The sequence below is a fragment of the Chiloscyllium punctatum genome, chromosome 52 (assembly GCF_047496795.1).
Source record: "Chiloscyllium punctatum isolate Juve2018m chromosome 52, sChiPun1.3, whole genome shotgun sequence".
Classification (NCBI taxonomy): Eukaryota; Metazoa; Chordata; class Chondrichthyes; order Orectolobiformes; family Hemiscylliidae; genus Chiloscyllium; species Chiloscyllium punctatum.
The window spans coordinates 17,745,377-17,769,955 of NC_092790.1; the positions used below are offsets into that span (position 1 = coordinate 17,745,377).

Sequence of the window (24,579 nt, forward strand, 5' to 3'; positions counted from 1 at the left end):
TTCCTGAATCTGACAACCCAAAGGCTGTTTTAAGGGCCACTCACAGCATCTATGAAAGGAGCTACACCGTCTTCATTGTCGGATTTATTTTATTTTTAATGTGGAGAAGCTTGACCTTTGTACCTGAGATCAGTCAATTACTATCGCCTTGTTATTGAATACTTGTGGTTTGGAGATACTGATGTTGGACTGGCGTGTACATAGTTAAAAATCACGCAACACCAGCTTATAGCCCAACAGGTTTATCTGTATGCTTTAGCTTTCGGAGCTTGAACAACTGGTGTCACGTTGGCCCAGATAGTGCCTTTAAGGTGTAAGCTGTCCTGTGTGAGACTGTCTGTGCCATAATGGTCAGACTGATTATAATCTAAAGAAAATGGATTTACAGATTCTTACGTGGCTTTTGAGTGAAGTACACACAGACACTCACGGAACCCCTCTCTCATATGCTCACACATACTGTCCCTCACTCAGGCATGCAGCCTCTCACAGACGTACGAGTACACTCGCATACACACTCATACCGTCCCCCCGGCAAAACACACACCCACATGGTGAATTTGTACTTGCAAAATGACAATTGACCCCGATCGTGTTTGACTTTGGTTTCACATTCCCTTTAACTGCATCAGGAAGAGCTGAATTGACCCAGTGCAGTAAGTATACAGTCGATATTCCAAATACTACTGAGCGGCCCTATCCCTCTGCGCTTTGTTCACTCGTCTGTTCATAGACTTTCTTCTCTGCCCCCAGAGAACATATTAAATACCCGTGAGTGACTTTTTTCAGCTGTAAAGGAGGGAAGGGGGTAAAGCGAGATTGTATGAATTGCACTTCTGTAATCGATAGACAAATCAACGCCTAAGTACCTTCGCATTCTCATCTGTAAAACTTCGCGCTCTTTTCTACATGGTAGTGGGCTTTTCAAATCAGCCGTTGATCTTTTGGCGCCAATTCTATTCCATCCCCCATTAGTTAAATTCTAGAATTTAACTAAACAAAATCTGCGATCACCAGAGATCTCAGTAGTTGGAACTTGACTGCCGCTGTCTGTGAGTTTCTTGTTTAACGACTCCCCATTACTGCTTTATTCAGCGCCTGTGCAATTCCGAAAACACGATCCCAATAACCACAAGTAACAAGTCGATCTCTTGGAGCCAAATCTTTCCCTTCTCCCAATGATAAGCCATATGAATACCGAGACAGAGGGAGATTCGCGGGAATTTACAATCCACGACCACAATATCATGTTAAAATTATATTCCACAATGTGTCACAATAAATTCTGCGAAGACGGGATATCTCATTAGATATGACTTCACGACCCATGTCAATTTCGCTTAAAACTCATTCCGTTTTACTTCCTTGATTTCTAATTACAATACTAATTTACCACATCGTTTCATGCTCTCTCTGGATAGTTTAGTGGCTCTGAAAAGAGCCGTTGTGTTTCTCTCTCTCGGGGTGAATGTGCCGGGCCGGCCAGGCTCCGTTTAGGCGCGCTCCCCGCGGATCCGGCGGGCCAGCTGGATGTCTTTGGGCATGATGGTGACCCGCTTGGCGTGGATGGCGCACAGGTTGGTGTCCTCAAACAGTCCCACCAGGTAAGCCTCGCTGGCCTCCTGCAGGGCCATCACCGCCGAGCTCTGGAAGCGCAGGTCGGTCTTGAAGTCCTGAGCGATCTCTCGCACCAGCCGCTGGAAGGGCAGTTTGCGGATCAGCAGCTCGGTGGATTTCTGGTAGCGGCGGATCTCCCGCAGAGCCACCGTGCCGGGCCTGTAGCGATGAGGCTTCTTCACTCCGCCCGTGGCCGGAGCGCTCTTGCGGGCCGCTTTGGTCGCCAGCTGCTTGCGGGGAGCTTTCCCTCCGGTGGATTTGCGCGCTGTCTGCTTGGTTCGGGCCATTCTCTCCAACTCTCTGTAACACACACACAGGCTGCTGCTGTCAATGCTGAGGCTGCTGCGGTGCTGCCTGTTTAAGGGAATGGAGAGCCCGCCCTAGAGCTGGGATTGGATACAGCCCTGTCCCTCAACCCACAGAGAAACAGCTCCGGAAGGGACAGAAAAGGCAGGAAAAGAATTGTTGGAGTCTGATTGGGTAACGTCAAATGACAGTTGGTCAGTTTCAAAATGCCAGTCGAATTCAACCTCTCAAACCCTGAAATCAAATAACATATTAAGGTTTATTACGCCACTCGCTATTCAGATACTTTATAGTAATCGATTAAAAACTAGTTGGGTGTCAGCGCGGACAGGAGGCGGGATTATTGTCTGATCTGTCTGTAACAGGCAGGAGGAAAGGCGGGGTTTAAAACAGCCCAAACTGAACAACCGAACGTTTACCCGCCGTGAATCAATCTAAACAACCCCGCCAATTTAAACATCTTGAAACTGTACCACGATAAAATCACAAAAGCCAACCGAATAGATATTTTATTTCAACCAGATTATAATCAGCCTGAACACAACTTTATAGCTGCCTGAACGGCCTGTAACAGTCACATGTAAAAAGCAGGCTATGAAAAAATCTGCCGTGTCGCAGCATCAAAACTCATGAACGCATCGTTTCTGGCAGGGTCAATGAAATACCACAATATGTAACATCAGTGTCCGGGCAAAATGACAAATGACACATTAAAGAACCGTTACAGTATCCCCTCCCTATGCGTTGCCTTCCCCGTCCTCAGGTGTCCGCTCTCTGTCGGAGGGTTTGGGTTCGCTGGAAAAGGGTCGCTTTATGCTCAGCCGCCGAATCCATAGAGAGTGCGGCCCTGGCGTTTCAGAGCGTACACCACATCCATGGCGGTGACCGTCTTGCGCTTGGCGTGCTCAGTGTAGGTGACCGCATCCCTGATCACATTCTCCAGGAAAACCTTCAGCACCCCGCGGGTCTCCTCGTAGATCAAACCCGAGATGCGCTTCACCCCGCCACGGCGAGCCAGGCGCCGGATGGCTGGTTTGGTGATGCCCTGGATGTTATCACGGAGCACTTTGCGGTGCCGCTTCGCTCCGCCTTTTCCCAGGCCTTTGCCTCCTTCAGACATCACGCTTCTTCACTCCAATCGCTGTTGAATGAGAGCCGAGAGCCCTCCCCTTCCTTCTTTATACAGACCGACCCAACCTGACCATAAATTTACCTGGACCATCTCTGACACCTCCCTCCCCTTCCTGGACCTCTCCATCTCCATGAATGACGACCGACTTGACACTAACATTTTTTACAAACCACCGACTCCCACAGCTACCTGGTTTACACCTCTTCCCACCCTACCTCTTGCAAGAATGCCATCCCGTATTCCCAATTCCTCCACCTCAGGCGTATCTGCTCCCAGTAGGACCAGTTCCACCACAGAACACACCAGATGGCCTCCTTCTTTAGAGACCGCAATTTCCCTTCCCACGTGGTTAAAGATGCCCTCCAACGCATCTCGTCCACATCCCGCACCTCCGCCCTCAGACCCCACCCCTCCAACCGTGACAAGGACAGAACGCCCCTGGTGCTCACTTTCCACCCTAGCAACCTTCGCACAAACAAAATCATCCGCCGACATTTCCAAAAAGACCCCACCACCAGGGATATATTTCCCTCCCAATCCCTTTCCGCCTTCCGCAAAGACTGTACCCTCCATGACTACCTGGTCAGGTCCACGCCCCCCTACAACCCACCCTCCCATCCTAGCACTTTCCCCTGCCACCGCAGGAACTGTAAAACCTGGACCCACACCTCCTCCCTCACCTCTATCCAAGGCCCTAAAGGAGCATTCCACGTCCAAAGTTTTGTCTGCACATCCACTAATATTATTTATTGTATCCGTTGCTCCCGATGCGGTCCCCTCTACATTGGGGAGACTGGGCGCCTCCTAGCAGAGCACTTTAGGGAATATCTCCAGGACACCCGCACCAATCAACCACATCTCCCTGTGGCTCAATATTTCAACTCCCCCTCCCACTCTGCCGAGAACATGGAGGTCCTGGGCCTCCTTCACCGCCGCTCCCTCACCACCAGACGCCTGGAGGAAGAACGCCTCATCTTCCGCCTCGGAACACTTCAACCTCAGGGCATCAAAATGGACTTCAACAGTTTCCTCATTTCCCCTTCCCCCACCTCACCCTAGTTCCAAACTTCCAGCTCAGCACTGTCCCCATGACTTGTCCTACCTGCCTATCTTCTTTTCCACCTATCCACTCCATCTTCCTCCCTGACCTATCACCTTCATCTCCTCCCCCACTCACCCATTGTACTCTATGCTACTTTCTCCCCACCCCTACTCTCCTCTAGCTTATCTCTCCACGCTTCAGGCTCACTGCCCTTATTCCTGATGAAGGGCTTTTGCCCGAAACGTCGATTTTACTGCTCTTCGGATGCTGCCTGAACTGCTGTGCTCTTCCAGCACTACTAATCCAAAATCTGGTTTCCAGCATCTGCAGTCATTGTTTTTACCTGACCGAGAAAGAGCTGACAGAGAGTGAGGGGCGGGTCCGGAGAGCTACCTGAGTGACTGAGCAGGGAAATTGCTTTGTTCATCCAGCTCACTCCAGCCCCAACTGTATCTGGGACTGAACCTTTTCTCCCCAAAGCTGACCTGAGTAGAGGAGCGCATACGTGAGGCCCTACCCCAGCGCTGCCATTGAGAAGCATTTACTCAGTGAATACAAGAGGTTTGTTTGAAACAGACCGCAATGGAGAGATCAGCGCCCAGGGAAGGGAGGGAACAGCAGGCTCCTTCTAGCAGCACATCGGGATGGGAGCCTGGGACACAGAGGGGGCTCCGAGACCGGGATTGATTCGGGGTGAGTTCAGGGAGAACCGGGGACTGTTTGTAAGAGGCCGAGCGGAGCAGGAACTGGTCCCGGAACTTGGAGTGAGCGGGCTGGGGGGAAGAGAAAGGCCTTTCTCGGGCTGTGTGTGGGCCTGCTGAGGGAGGCAGAGCGGGAAGAAGCTGCTGTGGGACATTTTTGTGGTTTACAATAATCTGAACCCTGTTTTAACTTCATTCTTTTCCTTGCTGTTTGTTGAGGCTGCACAGACCAACTGTAGGAATGTGATACTCTTGTAAAACTGGGGTCGCGGCAAAAAACGCTAGAAATAGCGCTGTTTTCCTTCTTTCCAACAGATAGCGTAATGGGATTTGGGTATTGAGCTGTGTAAGCATTTGTAGTGAGTACTCCCATTCATGTTGCTGGGCAGTTGTTGCTCAGTTTCTGGATCTCACTCAATTGGTATCAAGTTAAAAAATCACAGAACACCAGGTTAGTCCAACAGGTTTATTTGGAAGCATCTGATATTGTGTGATTTTTAACATTGTGCACCCCAGTCCAACACCAGCATCACCAAATCAATTGGTATTAAATCACATGAAAAACAAACACAATCCCTAGACAAGGAGCAGCTCAGGGCAACAATGGAATCAGATCCGTGGTTCTGGTTATGTTGTTGGCTTTAAAGAAAAAACAACACACATCCTAATGAAGATGCAATGAATGTGATGTTGATCAGTTCAATATTGCCAGACTAGCCTCATGTTGATTTAAAGGTGGTGTCCCTGTGTCTTCCTCCAGACAAGTACTTGAGGGACTAAGACACTGTAATATTTTTGCGGTTGAAAGCAAAGTGTGACCAGCTACCTCTAACAAACAGCAGGTATGTAGCCTATTGACGTTTATACACCAGTTTTGAAGATAGATAAAATGAATCCTTATCCAAAATAGACATTCAGGAACAGGATTAAAATCCACAATAATTAAGGATATTTTCAAAGTTACATTGTAAATAGACTACATTGTTGCAGTGTTTTGATACCCATCTGTGAAAGAGGGGTTAAGTACAGAGATGGAGGGAAATTGTCCTCACCGACAGAGCAAGAGTTACCGAAGAGTCACCGAGTCATAGAGATGTAGAGCACGGAAACGTCTTCAGTCCAATTTGTCCATGCCGACCAGATATCCTTTCCTAATCCATTTGCCAGCATGTAGCCCATCACTCCCCAAACCCTTCCGGTTCGTATTGTTAAAAGTACAGATTTGAGGTGGCCCAGGGAATCCTTTGTGGACTCAGACCTGTAAGCTTCTATTAGTTAGTCCCAGAGATCTTTGGTTGTCTGGAATACTTACAAACAGTTTAGTTTAATTTTAACCTTCCCTTTTATTTACCAATAGCATCACTGCAGTGACACCTATAAGCCAGGTTCTAAAACCTTAGAAAAGGCAAAATTTAGATCACATTACATTACAGTGTGGAAACAGGCCCTTCGGCCCAACAAGTCCACACAGACCCGCAACCCACCCATACCCCTAACCTAACACAATGAGCAATTTTGCATGGCCAATTCACCTTACCTGCACATCTTTGGACTGTGGGAGGAAACCGGAGCACCCGGAGGAAACCCACGCAGACACAGGGAGAACGTGCAAACTCCACACAGTCAGTCACCTGAAGAAGGAATTGAACCCGGGTCTCTGGTGCTGTGAGGCAGCAGTGCTAACCACTGTGCCACCGTGCCGCCCAAGTGGTGAGGGTCCTTGAAAGTGATCCTCTGCATGCGATGCTGTAAAATTAATATTTCTAAAGGCAGTCGACAAGGTTAACCCCTTTCGCCAGTGTTGTTTAAGTTGGTGATTGAGCCACTGGCGAAGGCCATCTGCAGGGACCCCAACACATCTGCCCTAGAAGTGGGAGAGAAGTCACGTAAGATTACATTATCTGCAGATGATGATCTTAAATTTTTGTTAAATCCCACAGTTTTGGTACCTTGCCAAATGCAATGCATCAGCTCGTTTGGTGCCTTTTCCGGCGATACTATTGATTTTATAAAGTCGGAGGCCATGTTTATGGGTGAAATCAGGGAAATGACTGATGCCGTGGGAGAATCCTGATTTCGTTTTCAATGGTCTCAGGGGGTAATGGGCATGTTTCCTACTTAGGTATATTAGAACATAGAACATAGAACATAGATCTTTGAAGGTTGCCACTCAGGTGGACAGAGTTTGTAAGAAGGCCTATGGAGTATTATCGTTCATTAGCAGAGGGATTGAATTCAAGAGTCGTGAGGTGATGTTGCAGCTGTACAGGACTTTGGTTAGGCCACATTTGGAGTACTGTGTGCAGTTCTGGTCGCCTCACTTTAGGAAAAGTAGGATACCAGCTCTTCTTTTAAGAGCCCTCGCAGGCTACTCCACAATTCCATTACAAACAGGCTTCCTTTTATACAAAATTTTACAAAAACACTCCATGTTCTTAATGAGACAGATAACAATGGAAAGGTAATAATTTGTAAGGAAGCAAAGTTAATTAACTGGTCGGTGTGCACTTAACTGATCACTCCTACAGGCCCTCAGCCATCCATTAGGTGAGAAAAACAGATCCAGCCGAGTCAGGTGCCTTTTGGTGAGGTAAGTCCCTATCATGAAGAGGTATCAGTCTAAAATAAGTGGGAGAGTTTATAAGGTAACCTTGCACAGTACACATGTCAATATATACAAGTATTTGGAAAGGCAAGGACTGATGACAGAGTTAACATGGCTTTGTGCATGGGAAATCATGTCTCACAAACTTGATTGAGTTTTTTGAAGTAACAAAGAAGATTGATGAGGGCAGAGTAGTAGATGTGATCTATATGGACTTCAGTAAGGCATTCAACAAGGTTCCCCATGGGAGACTGATTAGCAAGGTTAGATCTCATGGAATACAGGGAGAACTAGCCATTTGGATACAGAACTGGCTCAAAGGCTCTAGTTCTGGACTCCCCAACACCAGGGAAAAGGCTTTGCCTATTTATTCTATCCATGCCCCTCAATTTTGTAAACCTCTATAAGGTCACCTCTCAGCTTCCGATGTTCCGGGGAAAACAGCCCCAGCCTGTTCAGCGTCTCCCTATAGTTCAAATCCTCCAACCCTGGCAACATCCTTGTAAATCTTTTCTGAATCCTTGCAAGTTTCACAACATCTTTCCGATAGGAAGGAGACCAGAGTTGCATGCAATATTCCAACAGTGGCCTAACCAATGTCCTGTACAGCCGCAACATGACCTCCCAATTCCTGTACTCAATAGTCTGACCAATAAAGGAAAGCATACCAAATGCCTTCTTCACTATCCTATCTACCTGCGACTGCACTTTCAAGGAGCTATGAACCTGCACTCCAAGGTCTCTTTGTTCAGCAACACTCCCTAGGACCCTACCATTAAGTGTATAAGTCCTGCTAAGATTTTATTTCCCAAAATGCAGCACTTTGCATTTACTTGAATTAAACTCCATCTGCCACTTCTCAACCCATTGGCCCATCTGGTCAAGATCCTGTTGTAATCTGAAGTAACCTTCTTCGCTGTCCACTACACCTCCAATTTTGGTGTCATCTGCAAACTTACTAACAGTACCTCTTATGCTCACGTCCAAATCATTTATATAAATGACAAAAAGTAGAGGATCCAGCACCAATACTTGTGGCACTCCACTGGTCACAGGCCTCCAATCTGAAAAACAACCCTCCAACACCACCCTCTGTATTGTACTTTTGAGACACTTCTGTATCCACGTGGCTAGTTCTCCCTGTATTCCGTGAGATCTAGCCTTGATAATCAGTCTCCCATGAGGAACCATGAGAATGCCTTACTGAAGTCCATATAGGTCACATCTCTTGCTCTGCCCTCATCAATCCTCTTTGTTACTTCCTCAAAAAACTCAATCAAGTTTGTGAGACATTATTTTCCACGCACAAAGCCGTGTTGACTATTCCTAATCAGTCCTTATCTTTCCAAATACATGTACATCCTGTCCCTCAGGATTCCCTCCAACAACTTGCCCACCACTGAGGTCAGGCTCACCAGTCTATAGTTCCCTGGCTTGTCCTTACCGCCCTTCTTAAACAGTGGCACCACATTTGCCAACCTCCAGTCTTCCGGCACCTCACCTGTGACTATCGATGATACAAATATCTCAGCAAAAGGCCTAGCAATCACTTCTCTAGCTTCCCACAGAGTTCTCGAGTACATCTGATCAGGTCCGGGGGATTTATCCACCTTTACCCGTTTCAAGACATCCAGCACTTCCTCCTCTGTAATATGGACATTTTGCAGGATGTCACCGTCTATTTCCCTACAATCTATATCTTCCATATCCTTTTCCACAGGAAATACTTGTGCAAAATACTCATTTAGTATCTCCCCCATTTTCTGTGGCTCCACACAAAAGCTGCCTTGCTGATCTCCCTAGTTACTCTTTTGTCCTTAATGTACTTGTAAAAACCCTTTAGATTTTCCTTAATTCTATTTGCCAAAGCTATTTATGTTCCCTTTTTACCCTCCTGATTTCCCTCTTAAGTTTACTTCTACTTCCTTTATACTCTAAGGATTCAGAGCTGAAAATGTGTTGCTGGAAAGGCGCAGCAGGTCAGGCAGCATCCAAGGAACAGGAGAATCGACGTTTCAGGCATGAGCCCTTCTTCAGGAATTCACTCAATCTATCCTGTCTATATCTTACATATGCTTCCTTCTTTTACTTAACCAAACCCTCAATTTATTTAGTCATCCAGCATTTCCCATGCCTACCAGCCTTTCCTTTCACCGAAGGAGGAATACTCTTTCTCTGGATTCTCGTTATCTCATTTCTGAAGGCTTCCCATTTTCCAGCTGTCCCTTTACCTGTGAACATCTTCCCTCAATCAGCTTTCGAAAGTTCTTGCCTAATACTGTCAAAATTGGCCTTTCTCCAATTTAGAACTTCAACGTTTAGATCTGATCTATCCTTTTCCATCATTATTTTAAATCTAACAGAATTATGGTCACTGGCCCCAAAGTGTTCCTCCACTGACACCTCAGTCACCTGTGCTGCTCTACTTCCCAAGAGTAGGTCAAGTTTTACACCTTCTCTCGTAGGTACATCCACATACTGAATCAGAAAATTGTCTTGTACACACTTAAGAAATTCCTCTCCAACTAAACCCTGAACACTATGGCATTCCCAGTCTATATTTGGAAAGTTAAAATCCTTACAGATATCTGAGATCTGCTCACAAAATTTGTTTCTCAATTTCCCTCTGACTATTAAGGGGCCTATAATACAATCCCAATAAGGTGATCAGCCCTTTCTTATTTTTCAGTTCCACCCAAATAAGTTTCCTGGGTGTATTTCCGGGAATATCCTCTCTCAGCATAGCTGTAAAGCTATCCCTTATCAAAAATGCCACCCTCCTCCTCTCTTGCCTCCCTTTCTGTCCTTCCTGTCGCATTTGTACCCTGCTAGTCCTGCCTATCCCTGAGCCATGTTTCTGTAATTGCTATGATATCCTAGTCCCATGTTCCTAACCATGCCCCGAGTTCATCTGCCTTCCCTATTAGGCCCCTTGTTTTGAAATAAATGCAGTTTAATTTATTAGTCCTATCTTATCCCTATCTGCCCTGACTGTTTGACTCACTTCTGTTCTCAACTGTACCCCAGTCTCAGACTGATCTCTTCCCTCACTATCTCCCTGGGTCCCAACCTTCCCCACCTCCCACCCTCCCCCAACCTGAGTAAATGCTCCCGAGCAGCTCTAGCAAATACCCTTGCCAGTATACTAGTCCCTTTCAATTTAGGTGCAATCCATCCTTCTGGTACAGATCACTTCTACCCCAAAAGAGATACCAATGATCCAAAAATGTGAATCCTTCTCCCATACACCAGCTCCTCAGCCATGCATTTATCTGCTCTATCTTCCTATTCCTGCCCACACTAGCCCATAGCACTTACTCGTACGTTTTCTGGCAATACTCCTTCAGAGGTACATATATCCTCATCTTTTAGTATCGCAGCTTGAGAGAATCCTTGTATTTCTTAATATTGGAACCTCTTAACATGCTGCTCCTGGCCTATGCGAGTAAACTTTACCTTCATGGTGTATGGTTTAAGAAGATCTGGCACTTCCTCCATAAACAACCTCTGGCCAGCTTGTACATTCTGGTACAGCTTTCTAGTCTCCACAGTACTTTCTGTTACAATTCCAACAAAATTCCCTGGCTTATCCTGTTTTCCTACATTCGGCTCTTCAGCGCTTTTCCTAACCCATCAACACCGATTTCATGTGGCCTACTTTATTTTTTCACTTTTTTACTTCTCTTTCCCCTGCAAGGGTTTCCTTTCTATCCTGTAGTAAGTCAACCTTATGATCTTCACCGTGATCTACTTTTCCCTTTCCATGTGAGAATTTCTCTTATCCACAATTATCATCCCTCATGGATTAAAATTGGTGTTGTAAGCCCAACTTTGTTTTGTTGATCAACTCATTTTACTTTCCACGTGAGAATTTATCTTATCCACAATTATTGTCCCTCATGGATTGAAATTGATTTTGGCAGCCCAATTTTGATTTATTGATCAACTCAATCCTCAGCCATTTCTGATGCTAGTCTTGCTGTTTTTACTCTCTGCTCTTCCACATAAGTTCTCATTACTTCGGGAAGTGAATTTTTGAACGCCTGTCTCAGTGCCAATTTCCAAAGTTCAAACTCCCTCTTTCTTCCTTTCTTCTCTCTCCTTTTCTCTCTCATTTCCTTCTTTTCTGCTTTTAAATTGTACTTCAAACTGTTGTCCTTTCCTTGACTTTTGCCTCTAACTCGAGTTGCTTCATTTTCAATTGAATGTTAGCCATCTCTAAAGTTTCTGATGGCATTTCCAGCAAATTTAAATGTTGAGCTATTGCTGTAACTATCGCCCTTTTCCTCATGGAAGGAGGCAGGTTGAGCTCCAGCTTGTCTGCTAATTCCAGCAGCTTGGCATTAATCACTTTTTGCAAAAATCTGAAGTCACTTCTTCCACCTCCAGAAAACTCTTATGACTCAGACAGCCATTGCTATCTCAAACACTGTTTCCTGATGAAGGGCTGATGCCCGAAACATTGATTCTCCTATTCCTCAGATGCTGCCTGACCTGCTGTGCTTTTTCAGCACCACACTCTAGTCTCTGATCTCCAGCATCTGCCGTCCTCCCTTTTTCCAAGCACTGTCAAATCCAATTAAATTTAACACCCAGAACAAAAGACGCTAAGACTTACCACTCACTATCTTAGATTCCAACAAGCTGAATCCCAAATCAGAACTACAGAATAAAACTCTGCAAACAGACCCCCTTCAAACATTTCAAGAAAGTAACCCAGACCCTAAATTTACTAGTTGTTTTAAGCAGGTGTAACAAAGATATTCCAGGAGGGATGCAGCTGGTCAAACAACATAGTTTTAAACAAAACAGTATTGATATCCAAAATTGCCAAATGATACACAAAAGAGAACAGAATATTGAATAACTTAACAAATCTGAAAACCCAACAGATTATACCAACTTAATGATGGTGTTTCCAAAATTTAAAACAATCCCCATAAACACCCCTTGGCGCAAAAGGTAAAATCAAACACAGAGTCTTACAAGAGAGATGTCAGGGAGAGAGTATCATCATGGACCTGCTTCTTTGGGTTCAGCAGCTTTTTCAACTGTCTGACTGCTTTCAGTCTTTAGCCAGACAGCCAAAAACCACATTAAACCAGAGAAAAGCTGAGCTAGGAAAACTGAGCCACTTTTTAAAAGTGTGGAAGCTTTTTGTCTGAGGCTTTACCTGTCAGCTATAATCAAAATCGCCCTAAAACCCATTGACTCAGACTTTTTGGAGCCTGTGTCTTTTACAAGCTTGTTAAAGGAGTAGCATCATCACAGCAGACTGGTCCAAGAAGTAAAAGAGCATGGGATACAGGGGAATGTGTTGAATTGGATCCAGAGTTGGGTTAGTCACAGGAGAGAAAGAATAATGGTCAATGGTGGCCATTGTGAATGGAAAGCTGTTACAAGCAGTAGTCTGCATGGCTCAGTGTTGGAACAGCTGCCATTTGTTTTATACATTAATGATTAAGAGTTGTATATATGGTGGGCAGATTTGTGAAATTTGCAGACGACCCAAAAATTGGCCATATAGAGGGTAACTGTAAGCTCCAAAAATATATAGATGGTTTGGTGGAGTGGGCAGAAAGTGGCAGATGGAGTTAAGTGTCTGATAAGTGTCAGGGAATGCATTTTTGGAAGTCAGACAATAAATGGGAATATACTGAGGGGACAGGTTAAGTGACAGATCTTGGTGTGCAAGTGCACAGGTTCCTAAAGTGGATAGGGTTGTATGGAAGGCACATGGAATGCTCTCCTTGATTGGCAGAGGGATGGAACAGAAATGTAGGGAAATAACAATGAAAATGTATGAGGCACTGGTGGCTACAACAGGAGTATTGTGTGCAGTTGGGTCACCACATCACAGGAAGGACGTTATTGCTCTGGAGAGAGTGCAGAGGAGATTTACTAGAATGTTGCCAGGGCTGGTGAATTCTGGCTGTCAGGAGACATTGGAGAGGTTGGGGTTGTGTTCCTTGGAACAGTGGTGCCATGAATAAGGAATACATGGTAGTCCTCGTATACCCAGGTCCGGTTATCCCAGTTTCATGGACCTGTGGTTTACTGTCATCTGAGCATATAAAAGGGAATGTTCCAGAACCAGGGACCAGGAGCCTGCCGGGAAGGTATATTTCCATTTAAATTAATGGGTTCACACCTATCTACAGTTTTGGGCTTCCTCCATAGGTCCTGGAACGTATCCCCCATGGGTACCAGGGACCTACAATACTAAATTGTGAGCTAGCTGATGAAGGAGCAGCACTCTGAAAGCGTGCACTTCCAAATAAACCTGTTAAACTATAACCTGGTGTTGAGTGATTTTTAACTAACTAGTGAGAGGGAGACATTAGAATAGATAAGAGGAACCTATTTTCTTTGGCAGAGAGTTCAAAAACCAGGGATCACAGATTCAAGCTAAGTGGCTGTAGGACTGGATGATATATGAGGAAAAATGTTGTTCATGCAGACAGTGGCGGGTATCTGGAATTTGCTGCCTAATTTGGTGTTGAAGATAGAGACCCTCATTTTTTTTTAAACAAACATTCCCTGGAACTGCACCTCAAGTGTTGTAAACTGCATGGTTGCAGGCTGTGGCAGGAAAGTGGGATGAGAAAGGGCACCTGGGTATGTTGGGCTTTAGCATGGACAAGATGGGCTGAATGCCCCCCAATGCTGTATTATTTTTATGATTCTCTAGTTATCAATCAGACCCAGTCAGTCCCTGCTGTGTGTATATGTAAATGTATTTACCATATACTGAAAGTTACAGTTTGATAACTACACCCACACATTCACCAAGCAGGAACTGACGGTATAGATCAATAACTAAACTCACATATCCACATACCGACTTACATCAGGTGTCCCCATTCATGGAGCTGTATGGGTATTGTTTAGTTTCTGAATCTCACTCAATGGGCTTTAGAATGTTAAGAAAAAATGGACAAGGAGCAGGATTTGGAATCAGACCCGTGGTTTTGTTTAAATTGCTGCTGTTGAACAAAAAAATCATAATGATCATTAACTGAATGTTACATTGATGTTGTCAATCACAACTGATGCTGATTTACTAGGAGGTATCTCTTCTGTCTTCCTCCAGGCAAGTACTCAAAGGACCAAGACAAAGTAATATTCCCTTGGTACCAGTGTGACCAGCTGCTTCGAACAAACAGCAGGTATGTTACTGCTGTCAGAGCGAAGAACATCCTTTCCACAGTCACAGAGTGGAATGAGTCAGACTCACATTGAGCACCATTTCCAGAGAGATACGTTCAAACCAAGAGTCAAACACCACCAAGGAAATAAAAGTTTATATTTTTAAATTTATATTCTCAATAAATGCTACTCAGTTCCAATCAATTTGAAAAGGATCCTCATCTGAAATACACACGTCCTTTCTGTAATGTGGCGACCATAATTGAAAAATAACACACCAGATTATAGTCCAGTAGGTTGATTTGGAAGTACTAGTTTTCAGAGCGCTGCTCCTTCATCAGGTAGCTGTGAAATCAAATCATGAGACACAGAATTTATAGCTAAAGGTTACAATGTTATGTGTCTGAAATTATATATTGAATAAGTTGTTTCATCTTTTAGAATGGGTTGCAGGTTTCAGTTAATTAATATATATATCCCATAACTTCTTTTATTTCCCATTCTCAAGATGACTTCAGGTTTTATTTAAAAAAGGGTGACATCTCAGCTCAGACAATGTATTAAAGGTGTGAGGTTAGAATCTGACTGTATCCCAATCTTGAGTCAGACTGGTTCTATCATCAAAGTAGGAATTTATAAAGTACTACATTGATTGGCTGCCTACAGCTTGTGCTATTTTTGAGCAAAATAGGATGTATCTGCAAATGCAAATTTACCCCTTAGACGTGTGTGTGTGTGTGTGCTTGCACGCATGACTACATCTGCGAATGTGTGTGTTTGTGTGTGTGCACGCTTGATAAAGTGTGTGTATGAGTATGGTGGCGTCAGCCTCTGAGTGGGTATGTGCATTGGTCTGAGTGTGGGAGTTGTATGCATGTGAGTATGTGGGGAAGTGTGTGGATGAGAGAGGGTCTGCATGAGTGTATGCGTGTGAGTGAATGAGTGTGTAGTGTGACAGGAACCAAAGGTCCCGATTCGAGGCTGTCCTCATGGGTTCTGAACTTTAGTAAGGATACTTTTCACGTTATAATAGAGGTGAACAAATAGACAATGCTGTTAGTTTGAACAGCCATTTACGAAGTAGATCGTGAATACAGATATTGAAGGAAACATTTCAGCTATCAGTAACTGAGAAGGACAGAATTAATCTTTTGTCACAATACTCTAAGTATGACCTAACCAACGTCTTATAAAGCTGCAATATGACATCCTGACTCTTGTACTCAATTCCCCAACAAATAAGGCAAGCATGCCAGACACCTTCCTCCAGATACCACCATATCTACTTGCATGGCAACTTTCAGGGAGCTATAGACTGGATCCCCAAGATCCTTCTGTACATCAACTACTTTCAGAGTCCAGCCATTTACTGTATACCTTTCCTTAACATTTGATCTCCCAAAGTCCAGCATTTTACACTTTACCAGATTAAACTCATCTGCCATTAGTGAGTTTTGAGAAGATTTGTAGCTCAGGTTGAGGTTTTGATTGTAGGTTTGCTCACTGAGCTGCAAGGTTCATTTCCAGACATTTCATTACCCTACTAGGTAACATCTTCAGTGGGCCTCAGGCGAAGCAATGCTGAAAATTCCTGCTTTCAATTTATATGTTTGGGTTGGTGATGTCATTTCCTGTTCCTTTTATCAGGTGGTGGTAGATAGGGTTCAACTCTGTGTGTTTGTTGATTTCCAGTTGGAATGCCATGCTTCTAGGAATTCATGTGCGTGTCTTTGTTTGGCTTGTCCTAGGATGGTTGTGTTGTCCCAGCTGAAGTGGTGCCCTTCCTCCTATGTATGTGAGGATACTAATGAGAGAGGGTCATGTCTTTTTGTGGCTAGTTCATGTATCCTGGTGGCTAGTTTTCTGCCTGCTTGTCCAATGTAGTGATTGTTAGTCCTTCCATGGTATTTTCTAACTGACATTATAGAGTCATAGAGATGTACAGCATGGAAAGAGACCCTTCGATCCAACCCATCCATGCTGACCAGATATCCCAACCCAATGTAATCCCATCTGCCAGCACCCAGCTCATATCACTCCAAACTCTACCTATTCATACACCCATCCAAATGCTTCTTAAATGTTGCAATTGTACAAGCCTTCACCACTTTCTCTGCCAGCTCATTCCATACTTGTACCACCCTCTGCGTGAAAAAGTTGCCCCTTAGGTCTCTTTTATATCTTTCCCCTCTCACCCTAAACCTATGCCCTCTAATTCTGGACTCCCTGACCCCAGGGAAAAGATATTTACCCTATCCATGCTCTCATCATTTTGTAAACCTCTTTACGGTCACCCCTCAGCCTCTGACGCTCCAGGGAAAACAGCCCCGGCCTGTTAACCCTCTCCTTATAGCTCAAATCCTCCAACCCTGGCAACATCTTTGTAAATCTTTTCTGAACCCTTTCAAGTTTCACAACATTTTTCTGATAGGAAGGAGACCAGAATTGCAGCGATATTCCAACAGTATTAGTTTTGCTTGTTGTCTGTATAAGGTCTTTCAAGTTCATTAGCTGCTGTTTTAGTGCGTTGTGTTTGTGGGCTACTATGACGCCAAGGAGTCTACGTAATCTGGCAGTAATTTCTGAGATGTCTTTGATGTGGGAGACAGTGGGTAGGGTTTCTGGACGTGTTTTGTCTGCCTGATTGGGTTAGTTGTTGAGAAATTGGCGGACTGTGTTCATTGGGTACCCATTCTTATTGAACACACGATATTGGTGATTTTCCTCTGCTCTGCGTAGTTCCTCTGTGCTGCAGTGTGTGTTGGCTCATTGTTCTGATGCAGCTTCATTTGTGGGTGTTGGGATGATTGCTTCTGTAGTTCAATATTTGGTCTGCACATGTTTTTCTGTAGATGCTGGTTTAAAGTTCCCCATCGGCTGTTCGCTCTACTGTGACATCTAGGAATGGCAGATTGTTGTTATTTTCTTCCTCTTGAGTGAATTTTATGCCAGTAAGGGATGGTCTTGAAGGTTTTCTCTAACTTGTTTCATTTAGTGATGACAAAGGTCCACGTAGCGGACCCAAAGTTTGGGTTGGATGGTTGGCAGAGCTGTTTACTCAACTCACTGCAATACTGCCTCTGATAAGAACCCTGATATTGGAGATCCTATGGGTGTTCCATTGGTTTGTCTGTAAGGTTGTTGTTGTTGTTGAAGGTGAAGTGGGTGGTAAGGCATAGGTCCACTAGCTTGATGATATTCTCCTTGTTGATGAAGTTAGTGGTGTTTGGTGTATGTGTTTTTGTGTCTTCTAATAGTGTAGTCAGTGTTTCCCTGTCCAGGTTAATATTGATTGAAGTAAACAGAGCTGTTACATCAAAGGAGGCCATTATTTCATCCTCTTCTTTAATGGAGTGGAGTGGTGAGAGTCTTCTACTAAGTGTTTTAGACTTTGGTGTAGCTCCTTGGCTAGTCTGTAAATTGGTGTTCCAGGTAGTGAGACTATGGGTCTGAGGGGGGGCTCCTGGTTTGTGAATTTTGGGTAATCTGTAGAATCGTGGTGTGTTGAATTTGTCTGGTTTCATTTTTTTGGAAGTCTGTCTTATTTATTTCTCCAGATTTCTGGAGTTTTTTGAGCAGGGCTGTGATTCAGTTCTTCAGTTGTAGAGTTGGGTCTATCGCCATTTGTTAGTAAGTGTTGGTATCTGTAAGTAGTGCGTTTGCTTTTTCAATGTAGTCTCTTCGGTTCAGAATGATTGTCAAGTGTCCTTTGTCTGCAGGTAGGATAACAATGTTTTTATCTTTTTTTAGTCTTTCCAGTGCTTTCTTTTCTTGTGTATTGAGTGTGTTTTCTTCCTTTTTCCTGCCACTCCCTGAGAAAAGGAATAGGAAGTGACTTCACCACAGGAAATGGCATCACCAAACCAAAGAAACCCAAACATACAAATAGAAAGCAGGAACTTTCAGCATTGCTTTGCCTGAGGCCCAATGAAGATGTTACCTATTAGGATAACAAAACCTTGCAGCTCAGCGAGCAAAGCTCCATCAATCTGCTGTTTTTACGGCCATATCCTCCTGCATCCTTTGACAAGCTTCTACACTACCATCAATCTTTATGTCGTCTTCATTTAGTAACGATAATTTTAATGTTACAATTGAGGCAAACAAATAGCTGATGTAATTACTTTGAGCAACCATATGTAAAATAGATATTGAGTACAACTTTATATTGAAGGAAACATTTCAGCTCTCAGGAATTGACAGCGACGGAATTAATCTTTTGTCATGTATACATACACAGCAATCAAATAATATGAATTCTAAATGCACATTCTCTGCAAAGCCTGACATAGAATGATTACTGTGTAGGTATGTAACCAATTGTTGCCCCCCACCCCCCCCAACACACACACACACACACACACACACACACACATACACACATACACACATACACACATACACACATAGTCTCTATTTCTCTGACTTACTTTCCAATGTCTAACTGCCTTGCAGTTCCAATGACATTGCAAGTAACAGAAAATGATTAACATTCAAAATGATTTCTACCTACAGATCCGTTGTCAGAGAGACAGAGAGAGAGCAACAACACAGAATCAGGCCCTTCAAAACTTTTGAGTCTGCACTGACCAGAAACAACCAGCTAACAATTTTCATCCTGATCAGCTAGCATCCATTTGCATAAATGTATCATGGTAGCTGAGGAGCTGCCATTCCCATCTTTATCACAACATCATTCTCCATTTCTTCATATTGTAGTAGAAGACTTTGTTTTGTCTGTTTCATTCCAACCAGAAACTTTTTTAAAGATAATTATGTACTACTTTCAAAATTAGTTGCAATTATCTACAAACAGCTCTGCATTCGTCCTATCCCTCCCAAGGATGTAACACAAAAATGCGTGAAATCTGGCTGCAATTTCACAATGCATCAATGGAATCTAATAAACACCCTTCAAAACAGTGGAGAAAGGGGGGACAGAAGTGCCAAAATTGGTAGGTTTGTAAAACTGTTCATTTTATTATCAAGCAGAGTTGAACAGTGTTGATTATTCCATAAATTGAATTTGATAATTTACATATTCTGCACTGCGTGACAAAAAATAAAAATCCTTTTCCTTTCCTCCTTCCTACTATAGAGTAACACAAGAGTACTGTTAATGGTACATCATCACACTACAGAGCAGGGTAATGTTCTGTCTACATCAGAAAAAAAGTTAATTCGCCAATTGTCTTTTCTGTACCAGGTACATTATGGTCAGTCAGCTCCAATGCAGTTGAATGGTTTGTCACCTTTTCACTTAGTTGCAAATGGATTCAGTTTACATTGATTGTTAGTTCAGCAGTGTTCAGAAAAGTACATCAATATGCACTGACACAAAAACTAATGGCATTCTGAAGATGAACATTTTATATCAATACTGCTGTTAGATTCTGCATTATACAAGTTACAAAAGGTTCATTGTGTATCCTACCTTGACTCTGAAGAACAGCACAGAATACTTTCTGTTGCAGTGTGTTACGTTTTCACTTACACATGATTCATACCGACACTAACAATTAAAGAACTTTGCTGTTTCCCATCCACTGCAGGAGACATGAACTGAGTTACAGAGTGGCAGAATAAGAGCAAACTCACTCTCACTCAGCCACTGGATGCTGAAAGGAAAAGAATAAAATTAGGCCTGAATTATTTCCAGATATGAATTGACTCTCAACATCACTTATCACAGCTGAGGATATGCAGTGCCCAGCAGCGCCTGATAAAATCTATTATACAGGCATACACACACAATGTAACAATAATCTGAGACTGAAATGCAATACAATTGAGCATCATTGAAAAGTTTATTTGCAGATTTATGCTACACAAACACAAACCCACAACTGAACATAAATGAATAAGATCAAGTAAATCTCCAATGAACCCTCTTGAGAATCCTCCCTTAAAAAAAGTGCCCAGAACTGAACACAAATGTGATCTGACTAATGATCTGTGATTGAGGTTGTGGGAACTATATCAAAACTAGCATTATAGTTATTAAAAGTCAGATGACAGCAGAACTGATGCCGAATTGTCCTTTCTATACAGACGCTGACAATGAGTGGATGAAGTTCATATTCCCAACAATTGCTGCAGAACTGAGTTTGCACGTTCTCCCCGTGTGGGTGTGGGTTTCCTCCGGGTGCTCCGGTTTCCTCCCACAGTCCAAAGATGTGCAGGTCAGGTGAATTGGCCATGCTAAATTGCCCGTAGTGTTAGGTAAGGGGTAAATGTAGGGGCATGGGTGGGTTGCGCTTCGGCGGGTCGGTGTGGACTTGTTGGGCCAAAGGGCCTGTTTCCAAGCTGTAATGTAATCTAATCTAATGATGCATAGCAGGATGTCCCAGTACAGACACAATAGGCTGAATGGTCTGCTTCTGAGCTGTACCATATCAGTGACTCTGATTTTGATGAGAAAGGAGATGACATGCTGTTGTGTTGCATATTGGTATGAAAAATATCAGACAGAAAATGGACTGACATGTCAAATAAAACTCTCTTTCACAAAATAAACACCAACAATGTCTGGGTACAAATTAAAACTAAATGTCTCAGTGATATCACAGATCCCAGAAACTCCACCCAAACAGGAAATGCGTGACTATAATTCAGATTTTTTATTCTGAGAACCAGTTTCCCTTCTGCCATCGCCCTTTCTCCTCTCTCCAACACCCAGCCTGACAGACTGACAGTCTACTAAAAAAAAATCAGAAAATGCGGAAAAGATTAAGATCCAGTCTCAACACCCTCATAACAAATATCACAGAATGTATCACATAGACACAGAACATTACTAGCTTCCACTTTGATACACAAGAGTGGAACCTGACAAGTGCAGGCTGATAACTACACACTCACTCATTCATGTTGCAGAAACAGACAAACAAATGATGACGACACAGTTACTGTGATGCAAATTTGTGACTAATAGTCTCCATCTGTCAGTTTCTCTCAACTTAAGTCTCACACTCCCATTGCAGTAACTGTCAGGGACAGATTAATAACTACACTTTCATTCACAAAGCTAAAACTGACAGGAACAGAATGATAACTACACGTCCAGTTTCACAGACCATAAACTGACAAGTAAACTCTGATAACGACACTCATATTCACAGAGCAGAGTCTCACATACATATTAGTATCTGCACTATTCACATTCATCAAACGGGATCTGACAGGTAGAAATCTATATTTAAGTTCACATATTGATAAGGCAGAGATTGAGGGGCATAGATTGGTAACTGCATTCACATATTGATAGGAGAAATTGACAAGTACCAACTAATATTGACAGTCTTAATTCACAGAGCAGGAACAGACTGGTAAATACACTCACATTCACATCGGGGAAACGGACAGGGAGAGATTGATAGTTACAGCATATAGAAGTAACTGACATTGATAACTACATCGAGCTTTTTGATGTACTGTTTGTATCAGGACCTCGAGATCTGCTTCAAATAATCTGATATACAGAGGAACCTCGAGTATTCGAATACCAATTATCTGAAAAATCAGATTGTCCGAAGGAGATCTCGAGGTCCCTAAAGAAACATTACATCAAAGGCGTGTTTCCAACAGTGATCATGTATTTTGTTTACAGTGAGTAAACAGGCACCGTCTCCAAATGACTGACCTCCCACCCTCTCTCTCTCTCCCCACATTTTCCCTGGATTTCGGCAGAGGGGTGCAACCTCGCCCTCCTTTTCCAGATAATCTCTCCAACATTGTCCTATACAAGGCAAACGTGGAACCTGTCGAAACGGTGCAGTAAAAAGGTTGTGTGTTTGTGTGCTATTTGGAGGTTTACACGACAAAGGCAGCTGCAGCAGCAGTTCTTATTGTTAGTGTCCAGTTCAGCTGGCCCAGAGGGGGACGGGGGGAAACTGGGGCTGCACAGTAGTCCTGGCTGGGGGGCCGTGTTGGAGGGGGTTGGGGGCAGACGGGAAGGTACGGGGCCATCAGGGGGCTGTGTTGGATGAGGTTAGGGGTGAATTGGAATGGAAAGGGCAATGGGTGGGGGCAGTGTTGGATGGGGTTGGGGTGTGGGCAGGGGAGGTGTTAGAGGGGGCATGGGTGGGCGGGGAATGATTTTGGATTGAGGCTAGTGGGGTGGACGGGGGCGCGGGTAGGAGGCGGTTTTGGACAAGGGCAGGGGTGGGAAGAGGGTGGTGTTGGACGGGGCGGAGAGAGGGCAGTGTTGGACGAGGTTGTGGGCGGGACGGGGTCCGGTGTTGGGGCGGGGCTCGTGCGTGATATGCTGCTGCAGTCTCCTGAACGGGGAGCAGAGGAAAGACATTTAGTCAACTAACCAAATAATCAATTATCTGAACGAAATAGTGCCCGTCCAGCTTGTTCGGATAATTGAAGCTCGCGTGTGTGTGTTTGTATAATAATATACATAGGAGACATGGTTAGGGTACAGAGGAGGAAATGTTTCCCTCTTGACAGAGGGATTAAATGACCGGTGTTGGGGAACAAAGATTGATGATGTGGCAGCAAGTCAAGAAGGTGATGGAAGGAAAACACTGTTTCAATCAAAGTGTGGTGGGAATCTGGAACTCACTGCCCGTCAGAGGGGGAGAGGCAGAAACGCTCATCACATTAAATAAAAATTCAGATGCCAACCTGTGATTCCAAATCTGTGGACCAAATGCTGGGAAAGAAATGGGCTTAGAGAATAGTGAGGTGGCTGTTTTTAATGAGCGCAAACTTGAATGGTCAATAGGCCTTTTTCAGAAATGTGTCCTTCTTCGGCTCTGATTTTAGATTGACAAAAGTCCTAGTTCCTTTGCGAAGTGACTTAACATGTAGCAGAAGTTGCGCAAACATCTGGAAACATTTCAAATATGTTCCAAGGGGAGCCCTGCTGTAACGCACCCTCTTGTCTCTGAATTAGGAGCTTCAGTGTGGAGGTCATTGGTAAGTCTTGGCTGACTTTGGGGATTTCTAAGAATCTTGCTGAGGCAAAAAACGCAAACTCCATAGAACCTTGATTCCTTTTGCAATAATCTTCCCAAAAGATTTTTTAAAAGAAAAATCTTCTTAACTACTAAGAATGGCAAACTAAGCGAAGGGAAACAGGAGGGGCAAACGAAGGGGTAAGTAGGTAGAAATTTCCAAAGCATAATCTGCAGTTGGAATGATACATGAATGAGAAACCAATAGGGTCATCATGCACTTCATATCAATTTATATTCTGCCTCCACTTCGATAGGATGGAACAGTCAACAGTTCCCATTGAGTTACAGACAGGACACGTGCTGCTTCTCTGCTGTTTTTCCTCTTGCGTTGCTTTGAAGTTGTATTTACTTTGCAACTTCTAGGACACTGGCAAAAATAATGACATTTATTTCCATTCCCTTTTGTTTTCCAGTGAATCTTCCTCTCTTTGGGATCACCCAAGGTAAAAGGGAACTAATTTTTGGATAAACATTTACAAATCTCAAGTCTTGTTATGCACGTTCTTTCAGTGAACTTTTCTAAACATGCATCAAATTCGACTTGATCCCAGTCTTCCTGATCAGGAGTTAGGGATATCCTTTGAAAGATTGGGAACTGGAATCATTTTCAATCCTTCTCCCATATGGGTGCCCCACTAGTTATAATGAAAACTAATGACCATTTTTTTAAAATGTCGTCACATCCGACAGAGTCCATTCAGTAAATCTGTACCAGAGTTTAACTTCATCTCAATACTTCAAATGAGCATGAGATTTAAAACAGGATGTTTGTGAAATACAAAGTTACGATAATTTTGGAAGAGAGAACAGAGTATTATTTGAATGGAGAGAAACTACAGAGAGCTGCACCAGAAATTGACTTGGTGGGGGCCAGCATTTGTGAATTAAAAACAGAATGCTAGCACACAGCAGATAATCAGGAAGTGCAAAGGGAATCTTGGCCCTTATTTCAAAGGGATTGAAGGAGAATAGGGAACTCTTTCTGCAAATGTACAAGGTGCTTGTGAGACCATTTTTTTGAGTACTGGGAGCTGTTTTGTTTGTCTTATAAAATGAAA

At 43.6% G+C, this 24,579-nt stretch overlaps 3 protein-coding genes and 1 long non-coding RNA gene across 5 annotated transcripts in view; 1 reads left to right on the plus strand and 3 right to left on the minus strand.

Annotated features, from left to right (window-relative positions):
- LOC140470706 (histone H3) overlaps positions 1-24,579 on the plus strand; it is a 375,678-nt gene that overhangs the window by 273,692 nt on the left and 77,407 nt on the right. The window lies entirely within an intron of this gene.
- On the minus strand, positions 1,494-1,904 carry LOC140470607 (histone H3). Its single transcript, XM_072566656.1, has one exon. The coding sequence runs from the start codon at positions 1,902-1,904 to the stop codon at positions 1,494-1,496; it is 411 nt and encodes a 136-aa protein (XP_072422757.1).
- LOC140471006 (histone H4-like) lies at positions 2,414-3,060 on the minus strand. The gene has a single exon (XM_072566915.1). It carries the CDS (start codon positions 3,041-3,043, stop codon positions 2,741-2,743), a length of 303 nt encoding a protein of 100 aa, XP_072423016.1. The 5' UTR covers positions 3,044-3,060; the 3' UTR covers positions 2,414-2,740.
- The window catches only part of LOC140470798 (uncharacterized), a 39,905-nt gene continuing 21,650 nt past the window's right edge, over positions 6,325-24,579 (minus strand). The window contains exon 3 of one of the 2 annotated variants that reach the window (XR_011956718.1): positions 6,325-6,662. This is a non-coding gene — a long non-coding RNA (uncharacterized lncRNA). Of the gene's footprint in view, positions 6,663-19,522; positions 20,171-24,579 lie in introns of those variants that run through there. The other variant, XR_011956717.1, reaches the window with a different exon arrangement.

Bases quoted from the DNA above. Each gene is read 5' to 3' on its own strand.
- LOC140470607 (XM_072566656.1), bottom strand. From the start codon at position 1,904: ATGGCCCGAACCAAGCAGACAGCGCGCAAATCCACCGGAGGGAAAGCT.
- LOC140471006 (XM_072566915.1), bottom strand. From the start codon at position 3,043: ATGTCTGAAGGAGGCAAAGGCCTGGGAAAAGGCGGAGCGAAGCGGCAC.